Here is a 22,295-nt window from a genome sequence, read left to right on the forward strand (position 1 = left end):
CTGCACACAAACACATACGTACAGACATGCTCATTCCAGCAGCAGAATCTACATGGCTGCTGGCCCAGCGGTCATCATGGCAACTCAGCACAACACAGACACTGCCTGATCTGCTCACTTCATCTGCGCCCCGTTTTACTCACACTGAGACTCCCCGAGCTCCACTTAAACCTTTTTTTTACCCCATCTGCTCAAACACTCTCTCTCTCACACACACACACATTCTTTCTCATTATTCTCATCTAGTGTAAATAAAATAAACTAAATTTTTGTTTCTGAAAACATCATTAAGATCTGTAACAGTGTAAATAACAGTTCCACGATAAAGTAGAATACAGAGCCTCTAAAATGACATAAGCACCAGAAAATAAGTAGTGAGCACCACATACTAAGCACCAGACACTAAGTGGTGAGCAGCACAAACTAAGGGGTGAGCACCACAAACTAAGTGGAGAGCACCACATAACATCACCTTTTTCCCTTAAAGGTAAAAGTTAAAAGGTAAGTAAAGGTCCTTTTACTTGCTAAAATTTGTCCAGTGAGAGTAAGAGCTTTAAACAGCCTGTGGACTCTACTGCATCCAACAAACCCAGACCCAAAATAAATCACCCCTCTGTTTAAAATTCACCCAAACTAAACACTTTCATGTGATATCCCACTGAGAGTCATAGACTACAGTATGATCTGTGGAGGTGCAGATTTGTGCTGCCAGGTTTATTAGTTGTGTTAGAGCAGGTAAATCAGCTAGGTGTGCTGAACCTTATCTCTCAGTGTCCCGCACCCGTCTGAAGTAACTGAGAAAACCCCTTTGTCTCTCTCTACTATGAATATGAATGAATATGATACACACTCTATACTAGTTTCTCTCAAAAATATTAAATAACATTAAGAAGTTACTTTATTTCAGTAAATCAGTTTAAAATGTGAAGCCTATATATTTTATAGATGTATTACACACAGAGTGATTTACAGTCAATGAAAACTCAAAAATCTCAAAAGTCTCTCAGAAAATTTGAATATTATATAAGATCAATTTGGCAGTGTGAATAATAAAGTCTGCATCTTCATAAAAGTTGTCAGCAGAGGGAAGCATGAAGTGCTGTAAGATTTTGTGGGAAAACTCTGCACTGACTTTGAACTTGATAAAACAGTGGATCAACACCAGCAGATGACATGACTGTACAAACCATCACTGATCATCAGTAAATTTTACATTTCATTTGGAAATGAAGAGACCAGAATCTGGAGGAAGAGTGTAGAGACAAACAGTTCAAACTGCTTAAGATCTAGTGCGAAGTTTCTACAGTCAGTAGTGTACATTATACATAAATCAAAATTATAATATTATAATTAATTATTAATATTAAAATTATAGATAAAATAAATGTACAATATAGACAATTATTTAGTCTATTTTCCAGTTCCAACATTGTTGATTCATGTTTGATAATACTGTATAAAATTGTGTTATCTTATATTTATTCTACAGTATTGGGTTGTGGCAAATAAACTGTAAAATGTCTGTGTATTCGTTTCTTTATTAAAACTAATTTTGTACCAATGTAAGTTGTTGCATGGAGATTGCTAATCATTTCAACCCTGTCACTGGAATAAATGAAAATAAATATATTTTTTTACTGAAAAAGGCCCAGATATTTGTATAAAATAATAAAATGTGTATATAATCCAAGCTAACTAACTATCTCCTGGTAGTTCCTAAAAACAGAATGAGATTCCATATAGACCTGTTTAAATTAACCCAGTTGATTACATTTATGCAGCAAGTGTCACTATTTTGAACTTAGATTCCATGTTTGTTGTTGAATTAAGATTGCTAAATATTTTAACCCTTCTACAGGAATAAACGATAATAAAGATTTTTTAATGAAAAAAGGCCCAGATGTTTGTATGCAGGAATAATATGTATAAGCTTTTTAAACTTGCTCCTGGTAGTTCCTGAAAACAGAGTAAGATCCCACTTAGACCTGTTTAAATAAACCCAGTATCAAATCAAACTCAATCAACAATTCCAGCATTAACCACCAAAAGTGACAATACTGCTTTTTTCATTCTCAAAGAAATATATGTATTTTTTTTTTCATAAAACACATTTATGAATGTATAAAAAGGGCCAGAATAAATGAACATTTATATAATGCAGTGCAAATTACATATATTTAAAACAGTATATCTGACACGGATTTTACATAAAGAAAGTCATGCCCATGTATTTATTTTCTGTATGTTTAATACATTTGAGTGTCTCTTTTTAAAACAAAAAATAGTTGATATAGTCAATCAAATGTACATTGGTGAATTATGTATTTAAACAAGTTTTATATATTTTTTTTTTTACATTGGTACCAGAGTTATATATATAAACTGTCATTTTTGTCCATAAAACATTAATATTGTACAATTGTATTAATAATACTGAGAGTCATCCTTCTAGAAAGATTTAAAACTGAGTCAGTGTAGGGAGGGGTTGCCAGGTCATGCTGGAGAGTTCCAGAACTGTAGACAGAAAGCTACATTTTTTTTTTCTAAGCTGAGATATTACACTACTGAAAATAGTTTGTTAGGCATTTCAGTAAAAAAAGAAATAAAAAGCATTCAAAGTAAAATTAATAAAACGCAGAACTGTAGAGTCATCCCTCTAGAAAAGTTAACAACTGAGTCAGCTTTAGGACGGGTTGCCAGGTTATGCTATAAAATTCCCGATACTCCATATAACTAAATCTGCACATTTACAAAATATTTATATATATTTAAACTACATCTATTTTTTAAGCATGAACACCATTATGTGGTAAAAAAAACATACAACTACTTTTTACTTATTAAATAAAAAACAATAAAATAAAAAAGAATAATATAACTATTAATAAACTCGGATATACACACACACTGAGATAGTGAGGAGGGGTTGCCAGGTCACACTGACGTGGTGAGTTCTGCATGTGTAATTCAGTGCACATTTTTTAAAACAGATTTTAAACACGTTTTCACACGTTCTAAGCAAGAACACTCATATTCTGATCAAATTTGCTCGGATACTTTCCGAAAAAATAAGAACTCGGCTGAGGGAGGGGTTGCCAGGTCACGCAGACGTGGTGAATTCCATCTCTGTATCTGAACCTGCACATTTTTTAAATACTTACATTTTTTTAAGAAAGAGCACTAAACTGTTGTTTATAATTAACCATAAAATGTTTAATACAGGTTTATAGAGCGCTCAAAATTAAATACAACTAAAAAACAAACTGCGCCGGGGGTCACGTGACCCGCGGGTCTGTGTGTGTTCTTCCGGGTGTAACGTTAGTGATGAAACTCTGAGAAACATCTGCAGGAGCAGCAGCTTATAAACACCGCCATAACACCTCTATTCACCCCTGTACTCCTCTATACACACTGCCTCACCTGCTGCTACTGACCCGCTGCTCGCCTGGTCCTGTGAGATTTAATTACTGGATTCTGGATAAAGACTGGATCAGCTGCAGGTTTAAGAACTGAGGAGAACTTCAGCAACAGATCAGCAGCACAGCTTCACCACGATCACCTGCTCTTCATTCATACAGAGGTAACAAAGGTCTATCTCTCTCTCTGTCTCTGTGTGTCTGTCCCTCACTGTGTCTGTCTCTCTCTGTGTCTGTCTCTCTGTGTGTCTGTCCCTCACTGTGTCTCTCTCTCTCTGTGTTATGTGTTTCCATAACTTTTTAATTTCTCAAAACCAGTTGTTCAACCTGCACATCGTCTAGTCACTTGTGCTCATCAGTGTCTCTCTCTTTCTATCTCTCTTTGTGTCTGTATCCTGTCTCTCTGTCTGTATTTCTGTCTGTATCCCGTCTCTCTGTCTGTATCCTGTCTCTCTGTCTGTATTTCTGTGTGTATCCTGTCTCTCTGTCTGTATCCTGTCTTTCTGTCTGTATCTCTGTCTGTATTCTGTATCCTGTCTCTCTGTCTGTCTCACTCTAATTATTTGTGTCCTGCCTCTTTGTCTGTCTCTCTGTCTGTGTCCTGTGTCTCTTTCTCTGTCTGTCTCTCCCTCTCTGTTCATCTCTCTGTCTGTATTCTGTCTCTCTGTCCATCTCTCTGTTTGTGTCCTGTCTCGCTGTCCGTCTCTCTGTGTCCTGTCTCTGTGTCCGTCTCTTTGTCTGTGTACTGTATACATTCCACTGTTTTGACTGGATAAAAAGTAAACTTTTGTTTTACTCAGATTTAATAAAAACGATACTGTGTTTTTATATGTTTAAATTTGAAACATAAACATTCCCAATATGTTGCCCAGTTTACAGTATCACAGCATTGGGTATTGAATTACAACCCTTGTATCATAATACATACTGCCGAGTTCTTGTCAGCACTTGTGCTTTCCTTTACACATTTTATTATGTTTTCCTGTCATTTCAGGACCTCAGCTCCACCTTTTTCACGTAGATTTAATTGCATATTTAATCACAAATGGAAAGCCCAGGTCTGTTTGTCTTTGTTCTGCTCTGTCCTAATTAATGCAGATAAAATATTAAATTTGTTTATATTATATTCTCCATTCTGAGAAGGATATATTCACTTTCAGAAGTGATATATTTATATTTTATATATACAAACCACTGGTCTGTAGTAGAGGGTGGGAATCTCTAGGCACCCTAAATTTGGTGTTGTTTTCATAAAACGATTATTAAGCATCTTGATGCATCTTTTTCTTCAGGATTTCATTTTTTCTCATTGCATGAGTAATTGGTATTTTGTTTTAATGTAAAGTATCTGTACTAATTCTAAATGATCAGAATATGTATTTACAGTTTTTCTCTGTCACTTTGGAGAATATCTGATGCATAACTGTATCTTGAGCATAATAATAATGAATGTAATTCATTAGTTATGTTGTAAATTTTGGAATGTAACACAATGGAACTGGAATAAAGTAAAACATAAACCTGGATGAGGCTGGATTTAACCAAATGCAATAAAAATTGTGTAGGCTTTTCGACACTATTTCAGCATAATTCTTTAAATTAATCAAAGGATTAATACAAAAAAATCTAAGATTAATGTTGGGATGCTGGGAAAAAAAAACAGATACAAGGAACACAGAATTCATATACCAGTGTAATGTATAAGGAGCTGGTTTTAATGTTGTTGATCTGTGTTTGATCTGCATATAAATAAAGTATTATGCAAATTATATTATCGAGCACAGCACAATAATTAACATAAGGAGAAGTTCAGCACATTGCCATGCCAAAAATCAAGGCACAGCAGTATGTACCTTGATCATGAAGTTGTGAGGTGTTATCCTGTGAGTATGGTTGAGCACAGATGGATCTTTAGCTTTCCTCCATCTACAGTGTCACATGTGTGCCAGGAATACATCATAGAAGGCAGTGCAGTGGGGGGTTATGATTGTGGCCAGCTAGAATTGTCTGTGTATCAGACAAGCGATGCAGAAGACGCTGCATATTCATATTGCAAACAAATAGTCAAACAAAAACAAAATAGGATTTTTTCTAAATGTTATTCTATCCATGTTATTATTGTTATTATTAATATGTTAGTGTAATGTTGAGGGGTTTTAAGGTTGTTAATAAGGTAATAAAAACTACTTATGGCTTTGTGTGTGTGTGTGTGTGTGTGTGTGTGTGAAGGTTATTAGGTCTGACCCTTGTGTACTCTCTTTTTCACATTCTGTGGTTTCAGAATTGCTCTGTCAGTGCATTCTCTACATTTTCGTACCCACACATCCAGCTGTGTGTGTGTGTGTGTTATCTCTGTTCTCTTTGTTTTCTGAATGTTTAGAGCATGAGTGATCTGCAGGAGTTCATCAGAACTTCACTGGGTTGTTAGTTAGCTCTAGAAAGGATTTATACTTGTATTTGGTTCTCTTGATCTAGAAAAGGCAAGACAACGATACATCGTTAGATTTTAGTCCTGGTTTGCTTTGTGTTTATATGACATATTTGCAACCGAACAGTAAAAGATGACTTATGACACACACACTTAACTGAACCAAAGCTGACAAGAATAAATTACATCCTAAGAAAGCATTTCAACCACTGTGTTTACATAATGTACTTTATTTTTCGCACTATAAGGCACATTGTATTATAAGGCACACTACACCGGATTATGGGACACTAGTAAGGAACAGGGGTGTCGCCGTGTAAGCAAAAATAATAAAAAAAAAACATTTACTTTCAAACTCAAACGAGTACTGGATGTTGATTTACACAGATTTGTGTCCTGAAAACTGTTTTATTTGAGTGACTAAAGCACTTCCATTTATTTACAGTTAGCTTAGATTTCCAGATTTCTACTACCCATTAGCATTAGTGGCTATCCGCTAGAGATACTAAATGCTGCCTGACAGTGCTACACTGAGGAACCCTGAGTGTTCTGGTAAGCCAGGGCAAGTCCCACTTGTTTTCACACAGTAAACGTGCAGTCTACAGTCCGAAAAACAACAAAGCTAGTGCTGCAGTGCTGTGGCGAAAGAGCTAGCACTTAGTGTGGAGTGGCTTTACTGCTCCTTACAACCTGACTGGTTCAATTCAAACATAAGGCTCACTGGATTATAAGGTGCACTGTCGATTTTTGAGAAAATGAAAAATACTTAATACCTTAAAAATACTTATTACCTTATTGTGTGAAAAATACTGTATGTCTGAATATTTCACAAGGACAAAACATTAAATGTGGAGTATGTCTCTTATTCTCTCTGTTAATTAAGCGATTCTGATTTTTGTCATATCATGTGTTTCTCAAAAGTTTCAGTGAGGTGATCTGAAACCAAAGTTGTATAGATTTTGTACTTGTGTTTCATGATCAAAAACAGTTTCTTTTATCTGAGAAATAATCGCAATGACCTACCACTGCTACTGGGGGCAAACCTCACATGCAGCTAATATAAGTTATATTAGTTATGTTATCCTCCCATGCAGCTACAGCTGGTCCAAACTTAGCCACTCAACTTAACTTAACTTAGCCACTCTTAACTTCTTTTTTGGTACAAAAAAGTATCATAATTCATAATTAAATCATAATTATACTATATATCATATTACAGCAACATTAGCATCCACTTTAATTCAGAATCCAATCTATTTTTAAGCAATAAATGGGTTGGCTCCCTCTTATATCATCAGTGAGTTTCAGTTGCAATGGGTGCTCCACATATATCAGCTACATATACCAGAGATTGTTCCTGAAGAGCTGATTTTTTGCACACTGTACATTTTGATGGTGTACTGCCAATGCGCAGCTTCTCCAGAGTGACCATGGACCTCTTGGCTGCTTCTCTAATTAGCTTCTCTTACCTAGGCTGTTAGTTTAGGTGTACAGACACGTCTTGGTAGGCTAGCATTTGTGCCGTAATCCTTAGGGTGCAAATTACGGGGGGTATTGGTGGGGTAAGACTTCAAAACATTTAAATATACTTCTTACATACAATGTTAAATACTACAAAACCAATGCAGTATCTGTGTGCCTGGAAGAATATTGTGATATGATTTCAGGCACCCCTAAAGTGGATCATACCATTCCATGTTAATAAGAATTACCTCTCGCTTATCTGCCTGCTGGCTCATTATTGGTCAGTGATGTTTCAGAGAGGTATGTGTATTTTTTTTTTTTTTTATAATTTTATTTCTAATTTTTCCCATTTTCTCCCCAATTTACACGGCCAATTACCCAACCCACTCATTAGGACTCCCCCTATCACTAGTGATGCCGCAACACACCAGGAGGGTGAAGACTAACACATGCTTCCTCCGATACATGTGAAGTCAGACACCGCTTCTTTTCGAGCTGCTGCTGATGCAGCATTGCCGAGCAGCCAGCGCCCTTGGAGGAAAGCACAGCGGTTCGGCTCCGGTACATCAGCACACAGACGCCCTGTGCTGCAGACATTACCCTAGGAGTGATGTGGGGAGAGAGCGCCATCTAGCTGGGGTTCGAACCTGCGACCTCCTGCTCATAGTGGCAGCGCTTTAGACCGCTGGACCACTCGGCGCCCAGGTATGTGTATTTTTACTGTATAGTATTATAATCTTGGGGTGTGTGGTTGTGCTCGTGTGTTACAGATGCGGAACAGACAGCGAGGCTCTAACCTGGGCCTGCTGCTGCTGGCCTCACAGGTGTTTCAGCTCGGCATAGACAACATCCCTCCCGTCACTTTAGCCACACTCGGCCTCAACGTCTACCTCTTCCTGTTTCCTGTAAAGCCCCTCCTTCTGGTAAAGTCTGAGAGTTATTCAAACTTTGTGTTTCTGGGTGGGTAGGATTCAGTGCTTTCCTCCAAGCAGGTTTTGATGCTGCCTTGTGATTTAGCGTTGGTGGCAGTTGAAAAAGGAGGTATGCACTAAAAGTGTTTTTTTATTTTTTTTGATTAATTGATTAAATAAAGATTCCTCTCAATGGCTCTAAAAACCAGTATCTCTATATATCATATTGTTTTAATTTGCAATATATTATAGGTGCTTGGCGTCAAACACCAATATATTTATTGAAACATAGGGGCTCTAAACTCCCTAAGACTTGCCATTAAATTGGACTTACTAAAGTTACAAAAGTAAACCTACGGTAAAGATTGTTGGTTGTTAAATTCTGTGAAAATAAAACCAATAAATTCATTTCCATAATTCATGGTATTTAATGTATTTAGGAGTATTTTATCTTTTTAGTATCACAGATGCCATAAAGTATGATAGAGAATTGTTTTGTCATATATCGACTGTCGGAGAAGCACAATATCGTGATAATATATCAGCACTTTCATCGGGAACATATGTGATAATATTGTATCATGAGATGCCCTGTGCTCCACACCCCTAGTTAAGAGCTTAGCTGCTTAAGTAACCAATGGGTTTACCAATAAAAGGTATGTGTTTAACTGTGTGTGTGTTTGAATGTGTTCCAGACGTGTGTAAGCGTGCAGCAGGCGTACTGGCATGGAGACTGGTATCGGCTCCTTCTGTCCCCGTTTCATCATGCAGATGACTGGCACCTCTATTTCAACATGGTGTCCTTACTCTGGAAAGGGATTAAACTGGAGCGCAGGTTGGGCGGAGCCTGGTTTGCTTACCTGCTGTCTGTTTTCTCTCTGCTCACTGGAGTGGTCTACCTGCTCTTGGAGGCGGGACTCACAGAGCTGACTGATGATCCGTCCTTCAGCATGCAGTGTGCTGTAGGATTCTCAGGTAAATTATGTATATATATGTATTAAAACCACATTGTCCAAATATGCAAATTCCCTTCACCTACATATGCAGCCCATCCTATACACTGACATATCAAACATCACAGGATAGCAGCATGTAAATTGATAATGAAGTCGAATCAAATAAAAACTTTTTTTTTGTATAGCGCTTTGTACAACTGATGTTGTCACAGAGCAGCTTTACAGAAATGTGATCGCAGGACAGAGAATCCGACAAAACATTAAACATACAAATACAGAATACAGAACCCCCAGTGAGCGCGGAGGCAAGAAAAAGCTCCTCTAAATCTTAGGAACTAGGGTACTGTACAAGGCATAACCAACCACTCCACACAGCGTACAGTACAGCTGCTGGTAATTATTGTGGTGGGAATCACAGAGCATCCCACAATACAATATTATCATGATACATTTCCCATGAAAACAGTGATATCACAATACTGTGATTCTGTGATACTAGATATATTAGAAGACAATTGTCTACGATACTTTACTACATCTGAGTTACTAAAGAGGTTAAAATACTGAAATTGGGTTAAAATTACTGGAACTAAACTACTGGAATTGGTTTATTGGAGTCTTGTAGAATTTGACCATCAATATTCTTCACCACAGGTTTACCCTTTTCATTTGATTAGTGCCACCACGTGGAGTAATGAAGCAGTAACTTCAGGAAGTCAAATTCTAAAAGTGTACAGCGAGTCTTATGGAGTATAGAGCACCTACCTTTCAATAATAAATCCATATTTGATTCACCGCACCAATAATATATTAAAAATGATACAATATATTGATATATTAAATTCTGTCCCAACCCTACCGCCTGTTAACCGCTTTGCTCAGGCTTGTCAGCACGCTTGGTTGGAATATTCACTAGCTTGTTCAGGTTTATCATGCTGGTACACCAGCTAAACCATCAAACTCACCCTCCCACTAGGAGAATAAAGACGAGCACATGCCTCCTTTGAAACATGTAAAGTCCGGCTGTCACCTTCCACCAATGCAGAATCACTAGGCAACATCACAGCATGCTTGTAGGAAAGTGCCAGATCCCCAGTTCTGAAACATCAGCTAACAGACACCTGTACTGACCAGCATCACAATGGAAGTCATAAGGAGAGAAAGTGCCACATACTGTACCCATCCAGGGAGAGCTTGGCTATTTGTGCTCTCTCAGACTCTGGCTGCTGAGGGTTTCATCTTTGCTGTGAACATACTGACCAGTGTTTTTAACCTCACTTACTAGATAGCACTTCATACTCCTCAAACTATTAAACATATTTTAGTAGACTGCCCTGCACTTTTAACCACCAGAAATAACTTTTATAGGGTTACAAATATGAAAGAACTGTGTGAAAAGATACCACCAGCTAAAAATAATTAATTTTCTGGAAGTCTTTCATATGAAGACACTGATTTAAGTCTGTGATGCTCAAGTCATGAACACTGTCGATGCCATAAAATTGCCAACATGTTGCTGATATGGCACAAAACCCAAACAAACAAACAGTCAAAGATAGCACTTCACGACTTGTTTACAAGCTACTAAAGTATCATTCCATGATCAGGTTACCTGCTGCTGTCCTTTGACCAATGGCATGTCATTAAAGATGGAGCCTCTTTTACTCATCTAAATCATCTGGATATGGTGGTATATTAATGTGTCCCATTAAATATCTAGAGATTTACTTGGATTCAAGCTCTCCCCTGATGTAGAGGCAATATTCAGTTAGCATAGTGCTAGTTAACTCTTAGTTAGGAGGGCTGTGGAGCTCCTGTATCAAACTAAAAAAACACCAAGCATGTCTTTGCTGGTTTGCTTCATTTTGGGTAAAGGGGAACATGAAGCACAGTTGATTGCTGGTCAGACTGAAAGTGCTCTGCTATATTTGAAGTTTACATTAAATAATTCTGTAGTAAAATGCTGCTTTATCATCATTCATTTCAGGTGTACTCTTCGGGTTAAAAGTGGTGAATAATCATTATAATCCGGGTGGCGTGAACTACATCATGGGGCTGCCTGTAGCCAATCGCTACTCCTGCTGGGTGGAGCTTGTTCTGATTCACATCATGAACCCAGGGTAAGATTTCAGCCCCCCAAACACCCAAATACATAAATCCATCATAGAGGACATGGTTTTTATGCAGATTCTCTCTCTGTCTCTGTGTCTGTCTGCAGGACATCGTTTGTGGGTCATCTGTCTGGTATCCTGGTTGGGCTGCTGTACACGTCTGGCCCCCTCAGGAAACTGATGATGACGTGTGCAGGTGGGACAGTGTGGGCTTTATGGTGTGCATGTTTCTCCTTGTTTACCCCTTTGTTGTTTTTGTAAAGAGAGCTCCTGTCTCATTATTGGCTGCTGTGATTGTAAGCATTGCTTATGTCCACTTGCTGAGGCGGTGTTTTAGCATTGTGGATAACATGCTACAGCTCTCTAAAGGCCGTCTGTTAGCATCTCTGCTGTTAGCATCTTGACTAGTAACATCCCTGATCTGATCAGGTTAACGGAAAATTTGGGCAGATTACTCAAGTTTTAAAGGATCGATGATGCCATCTCCACTGTTCTCCACTCAGCCCTCACACACCTAGACAAGAAGAACACCTACGTCAGAATGCTGTTTTTTGACTTCAGCTCAGCATTCAACACAATCGTCCCCCAACAGCTCATACACAAACTGGACAGTCTGGGGCTGAGCACTTCACTGTGCAACTGGCTGTTAGACTTCCTGACTGGAAGACCACAGGCAGTGCGGGTTGGCAGCAACACATCCAGCATCACCACACTGAACACAGGGGCTCCCCAAGGATGTGTGCTGAGCCCCCTTCTGTTCACTCTGCTGACCCACAATTGCACACCAGCACACACCTCCAACCTCTTCGTCAAGTTTGCGGATGACACGACGGTGGTGGGTCTCATCAGCAACAACGATGAGTCACACTACAGGAGCGAGGTGAGCCGCCTGGCCTCCTGGTGCAAACACAATAATCTCTCTCTGAACACAGAGAAGACCAAGGAGATTGTTGTGGACTTCAGGAGAACTCACACACAGCACACTGCTGTGGAGAGGGTGAGAAGCACCAAGTTCCTGGGTGTGCACGTCACAGAGGACCTCTCCTGGAGCACAAACTCAGCATCACTGGCCAGGAAGGCAAATCAGCGTCTCTACTTTCTCCGCAAGCTGAGAAGAGCTAGAGCCCCCACCCCCATCATGACCACCTTCTACAGAGGAGCCATCGAGAGCATCCTGACCAGCTGTTTCACCGTGTGGTACGGGGCCTGTACAGCATCCTGCCGCAGGACCCTCCAGCGCATCGTGAGAGCAGCTGAGAAGATTGTTGGCACCTCTCTCCCCTCCCTTCAGGACCTGTACAGCTCCCGCCTCACACGGAAAGCCCTCCGTCTGGCAGGAGATCCCTCCCACCCACTACACAGCTTCTTCATCCTGCTGCCATCAGGGAGGAGACTGCGGAGTCTCGGGGCAAGGACCAGCTGCATAAAGGGCAGATGCAGTGGCATAAATTGACCTAAACCTTGCCGAGGCTGGCCGTTTGCGTCACACTTAACGGCCTAATCCTACGTTACAAAATCCCTGCACAGTGATCCATTAACAAGTTTGCCTGTAATATAATGTGGAATATTAGCCCTGCTCCCAACCTGTTTCTGATATCTGTATCTGTTTATAATGCTGAAAAAGACTGGTATTGACCCCAAGATCATTAATCTGTCCATTTTTAAAAACTGCATTTAATATAAAAAGTACTTTGGGGAATTCTCCTGGGACCATTTTAAATTAATCTCATGCATGATATGATGATCTATGAGGATTGCTACTTGTCTTCTTTTCTACTTTAGACTAACCAAGTTCTTCTTTTTTGGTGTCTCAGATTTTGTGAGTTCGAGTGGGCCTTATAGCAGGCCGAACACACACTTTAACTCATCAGGTAAGCAGTCCCTGGAAAACCCAGACTATTGATCATTGTATTATTTATATTGTTTAAAGGCGTGTTGTAGTCTGATTTTTGTCTTTGTGCACTATTTGATGTGTTTATTTGTGGTCTGCAGGCTACAGTGGATATGGAAGGTCACCCCCCCCAGAGAATTCATCTAATTACAGACAGAACCCCTATAACTCCAGCACCTCCTACAGGGAGCACAATAACTCTAACTATAACAGCACGTCAGCTCCACCTCAGCACACGTACACAGCCGGACTATCAGAAGAGGAGCAGTACGACGCAGCCATCAGGGCCAGCCTTCAGGACCAAGGTGAGCAGGTGATTGTGGGTAAAATAGAGCATCAACTTTCAGGAAACCACTTACTAGTTGTTACATTATTTCTATACACTTTCTGGCCAAAAAAGGTTGTTTAATTCTGTCCAGAGTTGCATAATTTTTTTCCCAAGATCATTGCAAAGATTCTCAATGAGGTTAAGGTCTGGACTCTGTGGTGAACAATCCATGTGTGAAAATGATGATCTCATGCTCCCTGAAACACTCTTTCACAATTCCATCACCATAAATGCTGGCACTGTCATCTTATAATATGGCCGTGCCATCAGGGAAAAAAAATCCATTGATGGAATAACCTGGTCTATATTCAGTATATTCAGGTAGTCAGCTGACCTCATTCTTTCAGCACATACTGTTGCTGAACCTAAACCTGCAGACCAACTGCAGCAAACACAGATCAAAGCTCTGTCAGAGCTCCTGAGCAAAGCTGGTTTTGCTGGTTTGCCTCACTGATAAGTGAAAGTAAACAGCTATTTGTGTGTGTGTGGAAATGCTCTTACTTTCACTATTACTTTATACTTTCACTAGTTCTAGTGTTGTTTTTCTACTATTTCACGTTTAAAAAAACGTTTAAAGCGATCGCCAATCATAATCATTCAAGATTTTTTTCTCCTCACTGCATTCCTTCCTAGAAGATGATGTTCCATCAGTGTCCTTCCAGTTTTTAATAAAGCGTTGGATAGTTCTTAACCCAATTTTTGTTGTTTGAACAACACTCTTCTATTCTCTGCTTGATGTATGCCAGTAATTGAACAGTTTTACTAAAACAGATGAACATCTTTTCTACGGCCACAGGATGAGTCCCTCAACATGACTGTTTATCAACTGAGAAGCTTTTCGCTGCATCAGTTAGGGTTGCCAGCTCAAACATAATCACCTCTGCAGTAATTATCCAATGGGAAGCTCTTACCTATTTGCTTAGTTTAATTCAGGTGGTGACCTATTTCTTGGCCAGGGAGTGTATATATCTCACTGGCATGACAAAAGTCATGGGATAGCAGTATGTACCATAAAGTGTTACCTCAAGTGACTGCTTAGGAATGCTCATACTAGTATAAGGTGCTATTTTGTGAGTAAGTTTGAACACTGGCCATGACAACTCTGGCTAAAATTCACAATTAATGCCGAAGACCCTGCACACAAACCCAACAGGTCAGTGTGGTGTTCTTCAGGTTCCATGGGGCAAGGAAAAGTCAAAAAGGTTTAGATGCTTCAATCAATAGTTTTTAACTATACAGTAGTTTATTTTGGTGATTTATCTGTTCTACAGGAATTTACTAAAAAGAAAACACCATTTAATAGAGTTCAGTAGTGTTTACTTAGTTTAAAGCCTATAAGTTTGTATCTGCTGCCACCTGCTGGCCTAAACCTGGCATTTCTTACTGTTTGCACTGACTCAGTTGTATGTGTTCTCTAGGGGGCTCACGCCAAACCAGACCTTCTTATGGGTTTAATCTCAGTTCTGACCCACCTTTGGAAGAAATGCGAAGGCGCAGACTCCAGAGGTTTGACAGATGAGGAGCTGGTGAAACCAACACATGGAATTGACGCTGAAATGCTTGCAGGGTTAAAGAAGGCTGGATATAACCGGTCTAAAGGTTAAAGGCTCATTTTCTAAGGGTCAAGTCCAAGACCAAAGAATGACGTGACTTTAATGTCCATCAGCAATATTACATTTTAATTACATTTAATATGAAATGTTTGCGTATTAATTATTTTGCTCATTTCTGTTGATAAATTAAAAGTCTTAGCTCAGCTACTCACGTTTTGTTAGCTTAATGCATTTGGTGACTTTTAAATTTAGAAGTAGTGCCTTTTTCTAACTGTGTCTGTATTTGTTAAAATTATATAATTGAGGTATTTTATATTCAAGAAACTTATCAAATGCATTCAGGTCATTTGTTCATCTTATTTCACTTTACTGATCTGCTGTGAATGTGGTATTCCTGGTGTATTAAATATGTTTACGAAGCGAGGATTGTCTGTGAATGTATAGCCCTATACAGACAGCACTAGTTTTACCTGGGGAGTGAGGTATAGTGTAATTTAATTACAGGACATCTGTAAATGTAGATGTAGATGGGAGTGACTACTCGATTGTCTTCCAAAACAATGTGATGAAAACCAATATAATAACTAGGGGTGGGACAATATATTGATATATTGTATCAAATATGTCAAATATGGATATATTTATTGAAGCTTAGGGGCTCTAAACTTTTTACTAAAAGACTAAAATTTGTCTTGCAGAATCACAGTATCAGATATCAGATCGAGAGCTATGTATCGTGAAAATCTATCATGACATATTTTCCAGCTACATGTTAATAATGTGCTTATATTGTTAATAATTATTATAATAATAATAATAAGGTGTAGGCAATCGGCTACACTACAGGGTCGCTTTAAGCTGCCAGAAGTGTTTTGGCAGACATGAACAACCAACATTATTTGTGAAAAACTGGATATATATTTTTTTTTATTATATTTTTTTAATCGCACATCGATTTGCCAGAATCTTTACAGACTGCAGAGCATACAGTCTGTAAAAATACTATCATGGTGCATTCATATGAACCAAACAAATCTCGCCCAGCTCCCCAGGTAAAATGAATCCTCTTTTAACAAAGCTTATGTTGATCAAGCCATTCTAAGTGCCATCCTAACTTCTCTGGCTTCTGAATGCAGTCTTTAAGGTGTTCTATAGTTAACACTGTGAGAGTGTAGGAGTAAAGAGGAATTTGGATTGTAAATTTGCAAATCTTTGATACTATTTAATCATTCTTTGATATTATAAAAAGTATTTTTGTAAACAGAAAAAAATAAATCCTTTGTTTTAAAGACGATTGATTTGTTTTTATTTGTATGTTTAATTCCTGGATTACTCTTGTGAGGAGTGTGGATCAAAGGAAATGAACTAAAATAATTAAATAAATTAACTGTAAGAAGACAACTACGTTAATATAAGCAAAGGTTTTAATAAAAACACAATCAATTACTACATTTCAGGCCTGCAACACAGTGATGAAGTGTTTAAGGTATTTTGTCTCATTCTTTCTGCAAACACGTCTTTTGTAATGAGTACAGAATGTAGTTTTGTCTTGTGAAAAAAATGCCTGAACATCACTGGAAAAAGTGTGATCTTGAAGGCAGCATGTGTACTTTCAGCATTAAAGCTGCATCACAGATACAACGACAAACCCTGGCTTTTGGACTTGTTGCTGAAAACACGTTGCATGAACCTTGGATTACTGACTCATCTGACCAGTACAGAAGTGGGCGGAGCATCTGGACACTATGAACATAAGGCTTGTGTTGTGTACAGTAAAGTTGTAAGTGGTATTAGTGAATATAATAACTGTATTGTAGAGCTTGTTGGTGATAAAGGTCATGGTGAACATAAGGCTTGTGTTGTGTACAGTAAAGTGGTGTAACCCTGTTAAAATAAGCTTTCTGTAGTTAAGCCATTCCGTGGAGTCTGCAGATCCCTCCCACTTTTTCCCTCTCTCTCCACTCTGCTCTCTTCCAGCATGTGTGTGTGTACTGCACGGAGCTGGAGATAATAATCCCTTTTTAAGAAGAAATATCTGAGCTAAGACACTGTTAAACTGTACTACAGTGATTTACAAGTACTCTCATTGGGTATTTTCATTTTATTAACCGAGTTGGATAAACTTTTGCGCTGTGTGATTGAGGGAGACTCCAGTGAGGGGTGTGTGGTGGAGAGGGTTGTGTGCTCCAGCATCAGCGTGTGTCATGGAAGCTGCTCTGCTGCAGACAGGAAAGCTCTGCAGAGGGTGGTGAAGGCTGCACAGAGGATTGTTGGAGTAAGCCTCCCCAGCACCACAGACATCTACACCTCCAGATGCAGGAAAAGGGCCACCTGCATCCCACCCAGCACGCACACTTTTTGTCCCACTCCCCTCAGGCCGGAGGCTGCGGAACATCAAGTGCAAAACAACCAGACTCAGAAACAGCTTCATTCCGGAAGCTGTAAGACTCTTAAACTCCACCTAACAACACACTGAACTGACACAAGGACAAAATACTGTTTACAAACACTGTCACTTTCCCCGCACTGAGACACTTTATCTGCTCTAATTCCATATCATGCTGCTATAGCAAACTTGAACTCTGGACTTTGCTGCTACCTGTCTACTCTCTCTATTTATTTTTTATTTGTTCGGGTATTTATCTTTATCTATTTTGTATATTCTATTTTATTGCATTCTTTATTTTATCTATATATCTATTTTAATAACAGCTCTTGTGTGTAAACTGGATCGTGAGATCACAATTTCGTTCCACCTTGTGTACCACATGTGATGCGAATGACAATAAAATATCCTTGAATCCTTAATGGTTCTTAATTAAACTGATCTTAATTTAAATGATCTGATGTCTATAGGTCACTGACAGGTGAAGTAACGGTGATGTTTGTTTGAGCAATAATACACTAGTCTACCTGTATGTGGCGGAGCAATACATGGAGCGCTTCGGTTACAGTGCATTACTTGCTGATAATGGCACCCATAGAATGCCTTTCAGCCAATCACATTTCAGGGTCAGAACTAACTGTGGTATAATTTGTGTTAAGCGCTGTGCTGAAGGTATTCTTCAGTAAGCTTTATTTTCGTTCTCTTTACTTTATAAAATGCTAATGTTGTGTGTTTGTCTGATTCCCATCTTCAAAAGTAGCTAATGCTATAGCATCACATCCACACGTTGTTTTAGTTTAGTCAGGCTATAGAACACAGAAACCCAGACAGGGCAGCAGGGTAATCTTCTCTCGTTAAAACAGCAGAATGTCCTGCAGTCCACCTTCTGCAGTACTTCAGGACTATAAAAAATGATCATGAAAATGAACAAATATTTCGGCTTTATTCTAGAACAAATTCTAAAGTTGTTGTGATTACAGACAAGATGTGTAATATATTAATCCTGGTTTAATGGGAGGCGAATGTAAGAATCCAAAATCTCTAAAAACTCTCATATTAAGAATTATTACACCAAATGGTTATAAATATATCATATATCACATGCATATCATGTATGCTTCACAGTATACATGATCTTGATATGGTTTATATAACATTTAGACAGTCATCCTGCATCAGTAAAAGGTTTATTTCCTTTATTCATGACTGGAATTGATTGTTTTTGCGTTTATTAAGGGGTGAAACGATTACGCGAGTAATTTGAGCTACTCGATTCAAAAAATGTATTGATGTATTTTCTGTGCCTCGAGGAATCGTTCAATGAATTTTAAAATGCAGAGCACGGATTTTAGCGGGGACATTTAATGTGAAACGTCACCCACGCACAGGAAGCAGGTGGAGGAGGCAGGGTTTTTAGAGTGGAGAGCAGATAAATTTAATTTATAATAAATCAATGAGATTAACATTAATGTACCTAACTAACATAGTGACAGAGTATTATTAATACTGTCTGTGTGTGTGGTTAGTTTATTACAAAGGAGACAAGTTCTAGACTTAATACAGTCTTTTTTTAATCAGTAAACACAACGCTGTGGAGTTTATAAACTGATACATTAAAGTTACTCTGGCAGGAATGCACGGCCATGAACTTACTGTATTATGTCTTTTAGTCTTAGTCAATTATTAGATCTGTGTAAAAAAAAAAAAATCCACAGGTATTCCCGAAAACATCCAAGAAGGAAAATCCACTGACAGCTTATCCAACACTGGCAGATCTGCTGTCTTTGCTGTTGAGAAGCTAAGATGCACAACATAAAGCCAATGTTTATGTCTTTATTATTGATTAATGTCCTATATTTAATACTTACAAGAAATCCTAAGTTTAAATAATTAAACTTAATTAAAAAATAATATGAATTATTAAATGATTACTTGTGGTATTTATGTCTATTTTGTGTTTTATTTATTTGTATTTGTGCTTGCAATGTGGAAATGTATGCTGTGAATTTAAAAATTAAACCAATTGAAAATTTCTTATTTTATGAAATCTCTTATTTTATGTTTTATCCGATTTACTCGGTTAATCGAATTGATTTTTCAGTAAAGTACTTAATTACTAAAATAATCGATAGCTGCAAGCTGCGCACGCTCTCTTGACACAAGGAGGCGTCTCGCGGCGGGGGAACTGAAGGCTAGGCTACCGGTAAGAAATTGTGCTGTAAATAAGACAGTATCTGTAATGTCCGGGTAACAATATGAGGCTGGATTCCAGCTTGTTGTAATCAGGGGGTATTTATCAGTGCCGTTAACAGATGATGTTTAATCCAAACAAGAGTCTCAGGTAAGTTATCCTCTCTCAGCTTCATCTACTTCTGTTTCTCTAATTTTATTTCTTTAAATTATCCAACATGACTGTCAACGAGAGATTCATATAAACCGAACATTGATCTTAAAAATGATCTGCAGAGCTAACCTTAGCCACAAGTTTTATTTTACACTTTAAGTTACTCAATCGTGTTAGACTAGTTAAACAAGATGTCAGTAAATCTCACTTGCATTTAGTGAACAAGGTAGCTTTAACATTTTTCACAGAATGTTATTTTCTGAAATTCTTTTTTTGTTTTGCAAAATTAAAAATCATTTCAAATATACAGATAGTTCAGCAAATGTAATTTAAGCTAATTAGTAAGAAGAGAGTAAGAAGATTATAAGTTTATTTGTTTGAAAAAAAAAAACCTTGATAAGTATGCTCGTTGATTGGTTTGATGCAGTACAGTCACAAGAGACAGAGCTAGCCATTAGATTAACAAGATGCACTGTAAAAAGAGATTCTGAGTCAAAGTGAATACTTAAAATGTTACATAAAATGCAAAAAAATAAAATTACTTTAATGTTGTTTCTAAATATATTTTAGGTTTATTGAATGTATAGTTTGAATTATAAACTGAACTAAACAAGCTCGTTAAAATCTACTTTATTTTTCTAAAGTTCAGAGAAACATTGGTGAACTGAGTTGATACAACTTTAAATCAGTTTAAATGAATAAAGCTTTGCTTTAAATCCAGACATGCAGTGAAACGTGCACCATTTTACAGTGAGTACATCTTACATCAATGCCAAATAATGCTGTATGAGTGTAATTGTAGAAATACATAGACAGCTGTTAGAATTAGCTGGCTATGTTGTTTGGTAGCTGCCCATCTACCCTGGATAGACATTGTTGAGACCTTAGCTAAGCATGTTTTATAATATTTGTTCATAAATGGTATAAAAAGTGATAACTGAGTATAACCTGACAAGCTATTTTTACTGACATTTTGTTGGTTAATTATTAATGCTCTGCTTCTCAACAAATGTTAAGAGCTGTGATTACGGTGCCCTCCTACTGCGTTCAGAAGAGTTTGCAGGACTAGACCGAAAGTTTGGTCTTCAAATTACTCCACAAGGCTTACTTTTCTTGTTTTTAATTGAAGATTCTGCAACATACATGCAGTATAATGTCCACAACTTAACAAATTGAGAAGGATTCCCAGAGAGAAACACTGCAGACTGAGAAAACATGACCCTCGCTGCAAAAACAACACAGGAAGTGTGCTGGGCTACAATTGGTGCCGTTCCTGTTAGTAAAATAGCCACTAGGTGGAAGCATCTGACTGCTAAAAAAAGCTCTACTCTAAAAAGTTACTCTAGAAAATGAATAAAATAATGCATTCATTAAAAAAGGCAGAACAGTGATAGGTTTTTTTATCTTAATAAAAAGAAATGCAGGGGTTATTTAAAGTCAGAGAATTGTTTAATTTGAGTGGTATGTATGCAGGCTTATATTTTAAGAAATACAAAGGCAAAAAATAAAATAAGGCAACGTTTTTAATGGATCTTTCTATATTGTTAGAATTATTTAAAACAAATCATAGCTCTTTATTTAGACCTATATTTAGTTGGTTTTATCTATCAACTTAAATATTTTGGGGAAAAATACGTTGACATAATGTTCTTCTTTAATGCCTCATTTTTTTTACAGTGTAGTTATGTTATTAATAAGAGTCTGGGTGAAGTGGTTGTCTTGTGGTCTGCGTTTTACATGACATGGATAAATAGTAAAAAATGGTCTTTAACAACACCACTGTACTGTATCTCTATAACCGAGAAAAGCAGGCTTATACAAGGTTGCCAAGTCTAACAAAAATATCCAGCCCAAAGTCAGTCTAAAACCCGCCTTTCATAATATAAACCCCAAAATATCTGTCAGTCTCACCTTCGAAGTGTATGACTTAGTATTTTGTTTATAAGGGATTTATTATCAATATTGCTATTTATCTTAAAATCATCAAAACTATAACACTAAATAACAATAAATACAAAAGACGAGACAATTTAAAAGACAGGACAGTGCAGTACTGATACGGAATAGTAATGTGTATAGTGAGGATAAGGTGCAAAGATGTGTAACATACTGTAACATATAGAACATATATAATCACAGCAGTTACTGAGGTAGAGAGTTTATAGTTTTTTGAGAGTGCAGCAAATATTGCTGATGGGTAAAAAGACATTTCAGTCTCTGTGTGCTGAATGGGTGTGTGCGTGGGTAAAGTACAGTCTTTGTGTTTGTAAAGGGTGGTGGTGGGGGGTTCCGTTTAGTTCTGTGTGAAAGTGGGGTGGGGGGGAGGGGTTTAGCTCTTTCTCTGTGCGTTGAGGAGTCTGACTGCCTGGTGGATAAAGCTGTTGCAGAGTCTGGTAGTGGAGGCTCGGGTGCTCCTGTATCTTCTGCCGGACGGCATCAGAGCGAAGAGTCCGTGTGAGGGATGGGTGGGGTCGTCCATGATGCTGGTGGTTTATGGATGCAGCGTG

General features: G+C 38.0%; 1 protein-coding gene across 3 annotated transcripts; it reads left to right on the forward strand.

Moving 5' to 3' along the window:
• The first annotated feature begins 3,185 nt into the window (after positions 1 to 3,185).
• On the forward strand, positions 3,186 to 16,352 carry rhbdd1 (rhomboid domain containing 1). Of its 3 annotated transcripts, none has more exons than XM_049467036.1 (8): positions 3,189 to 3,580; positions 8,079 to 8,231; positions 8,915 to 9,194; positions 11,163 to 11,295; positions 11,394 to 11,482; positions 13,101 to 13,157; positions 13,279 to 13,490; positions 14,924 to 16,352. In XM_049467036.1, exons 2-8 carry the CDS (start codon positions 8,079 to 8,081, stop codon positions 15,107 to 15,109), a joined length of 1,110 nt encoding a protein of 369 aa, XP_049322993.1. In that variant the 5' UTR covers positions 3,189 to 3,580; the 3' UTR covers positions 15,110 to 16,352. The 3 variants fall into 3 exon arrangements, with proteins under 3 accessions (XP_049322994.1, XP_049322993.1, XP_022532520.1); XM_022676799.2 differs by having other exon boundaries at positions 3,206 to 3,580; positions 13,279 to 13,482; positions 14,924 to 15,124; XM_049467037.1 differs by lacking the exon at positions 13,101 to 13,157 and having other exon boundaries at positions 3,186 to 3,580.
• The last annotated feature ends 5,943 nt before the right edge of the window (positions 16,353 to 22,295 follow it).

Source organism: Astyanax mexicanus, chromosome 18 (assembly GCF_023375975.1).
Source record: "Astyanax mexicanus isolate ESR-SI-001 chromosome 18, AstMex3_surface, whole genome shotgun sequence".
Taxonomy (NCBI): domain Eukaryota; kingdom Metazoa; phylum Chordata; class Actinopteri; order Characiformes; family Acestrorhamphidae; genus Astyanax; species Astyanax mexicanus.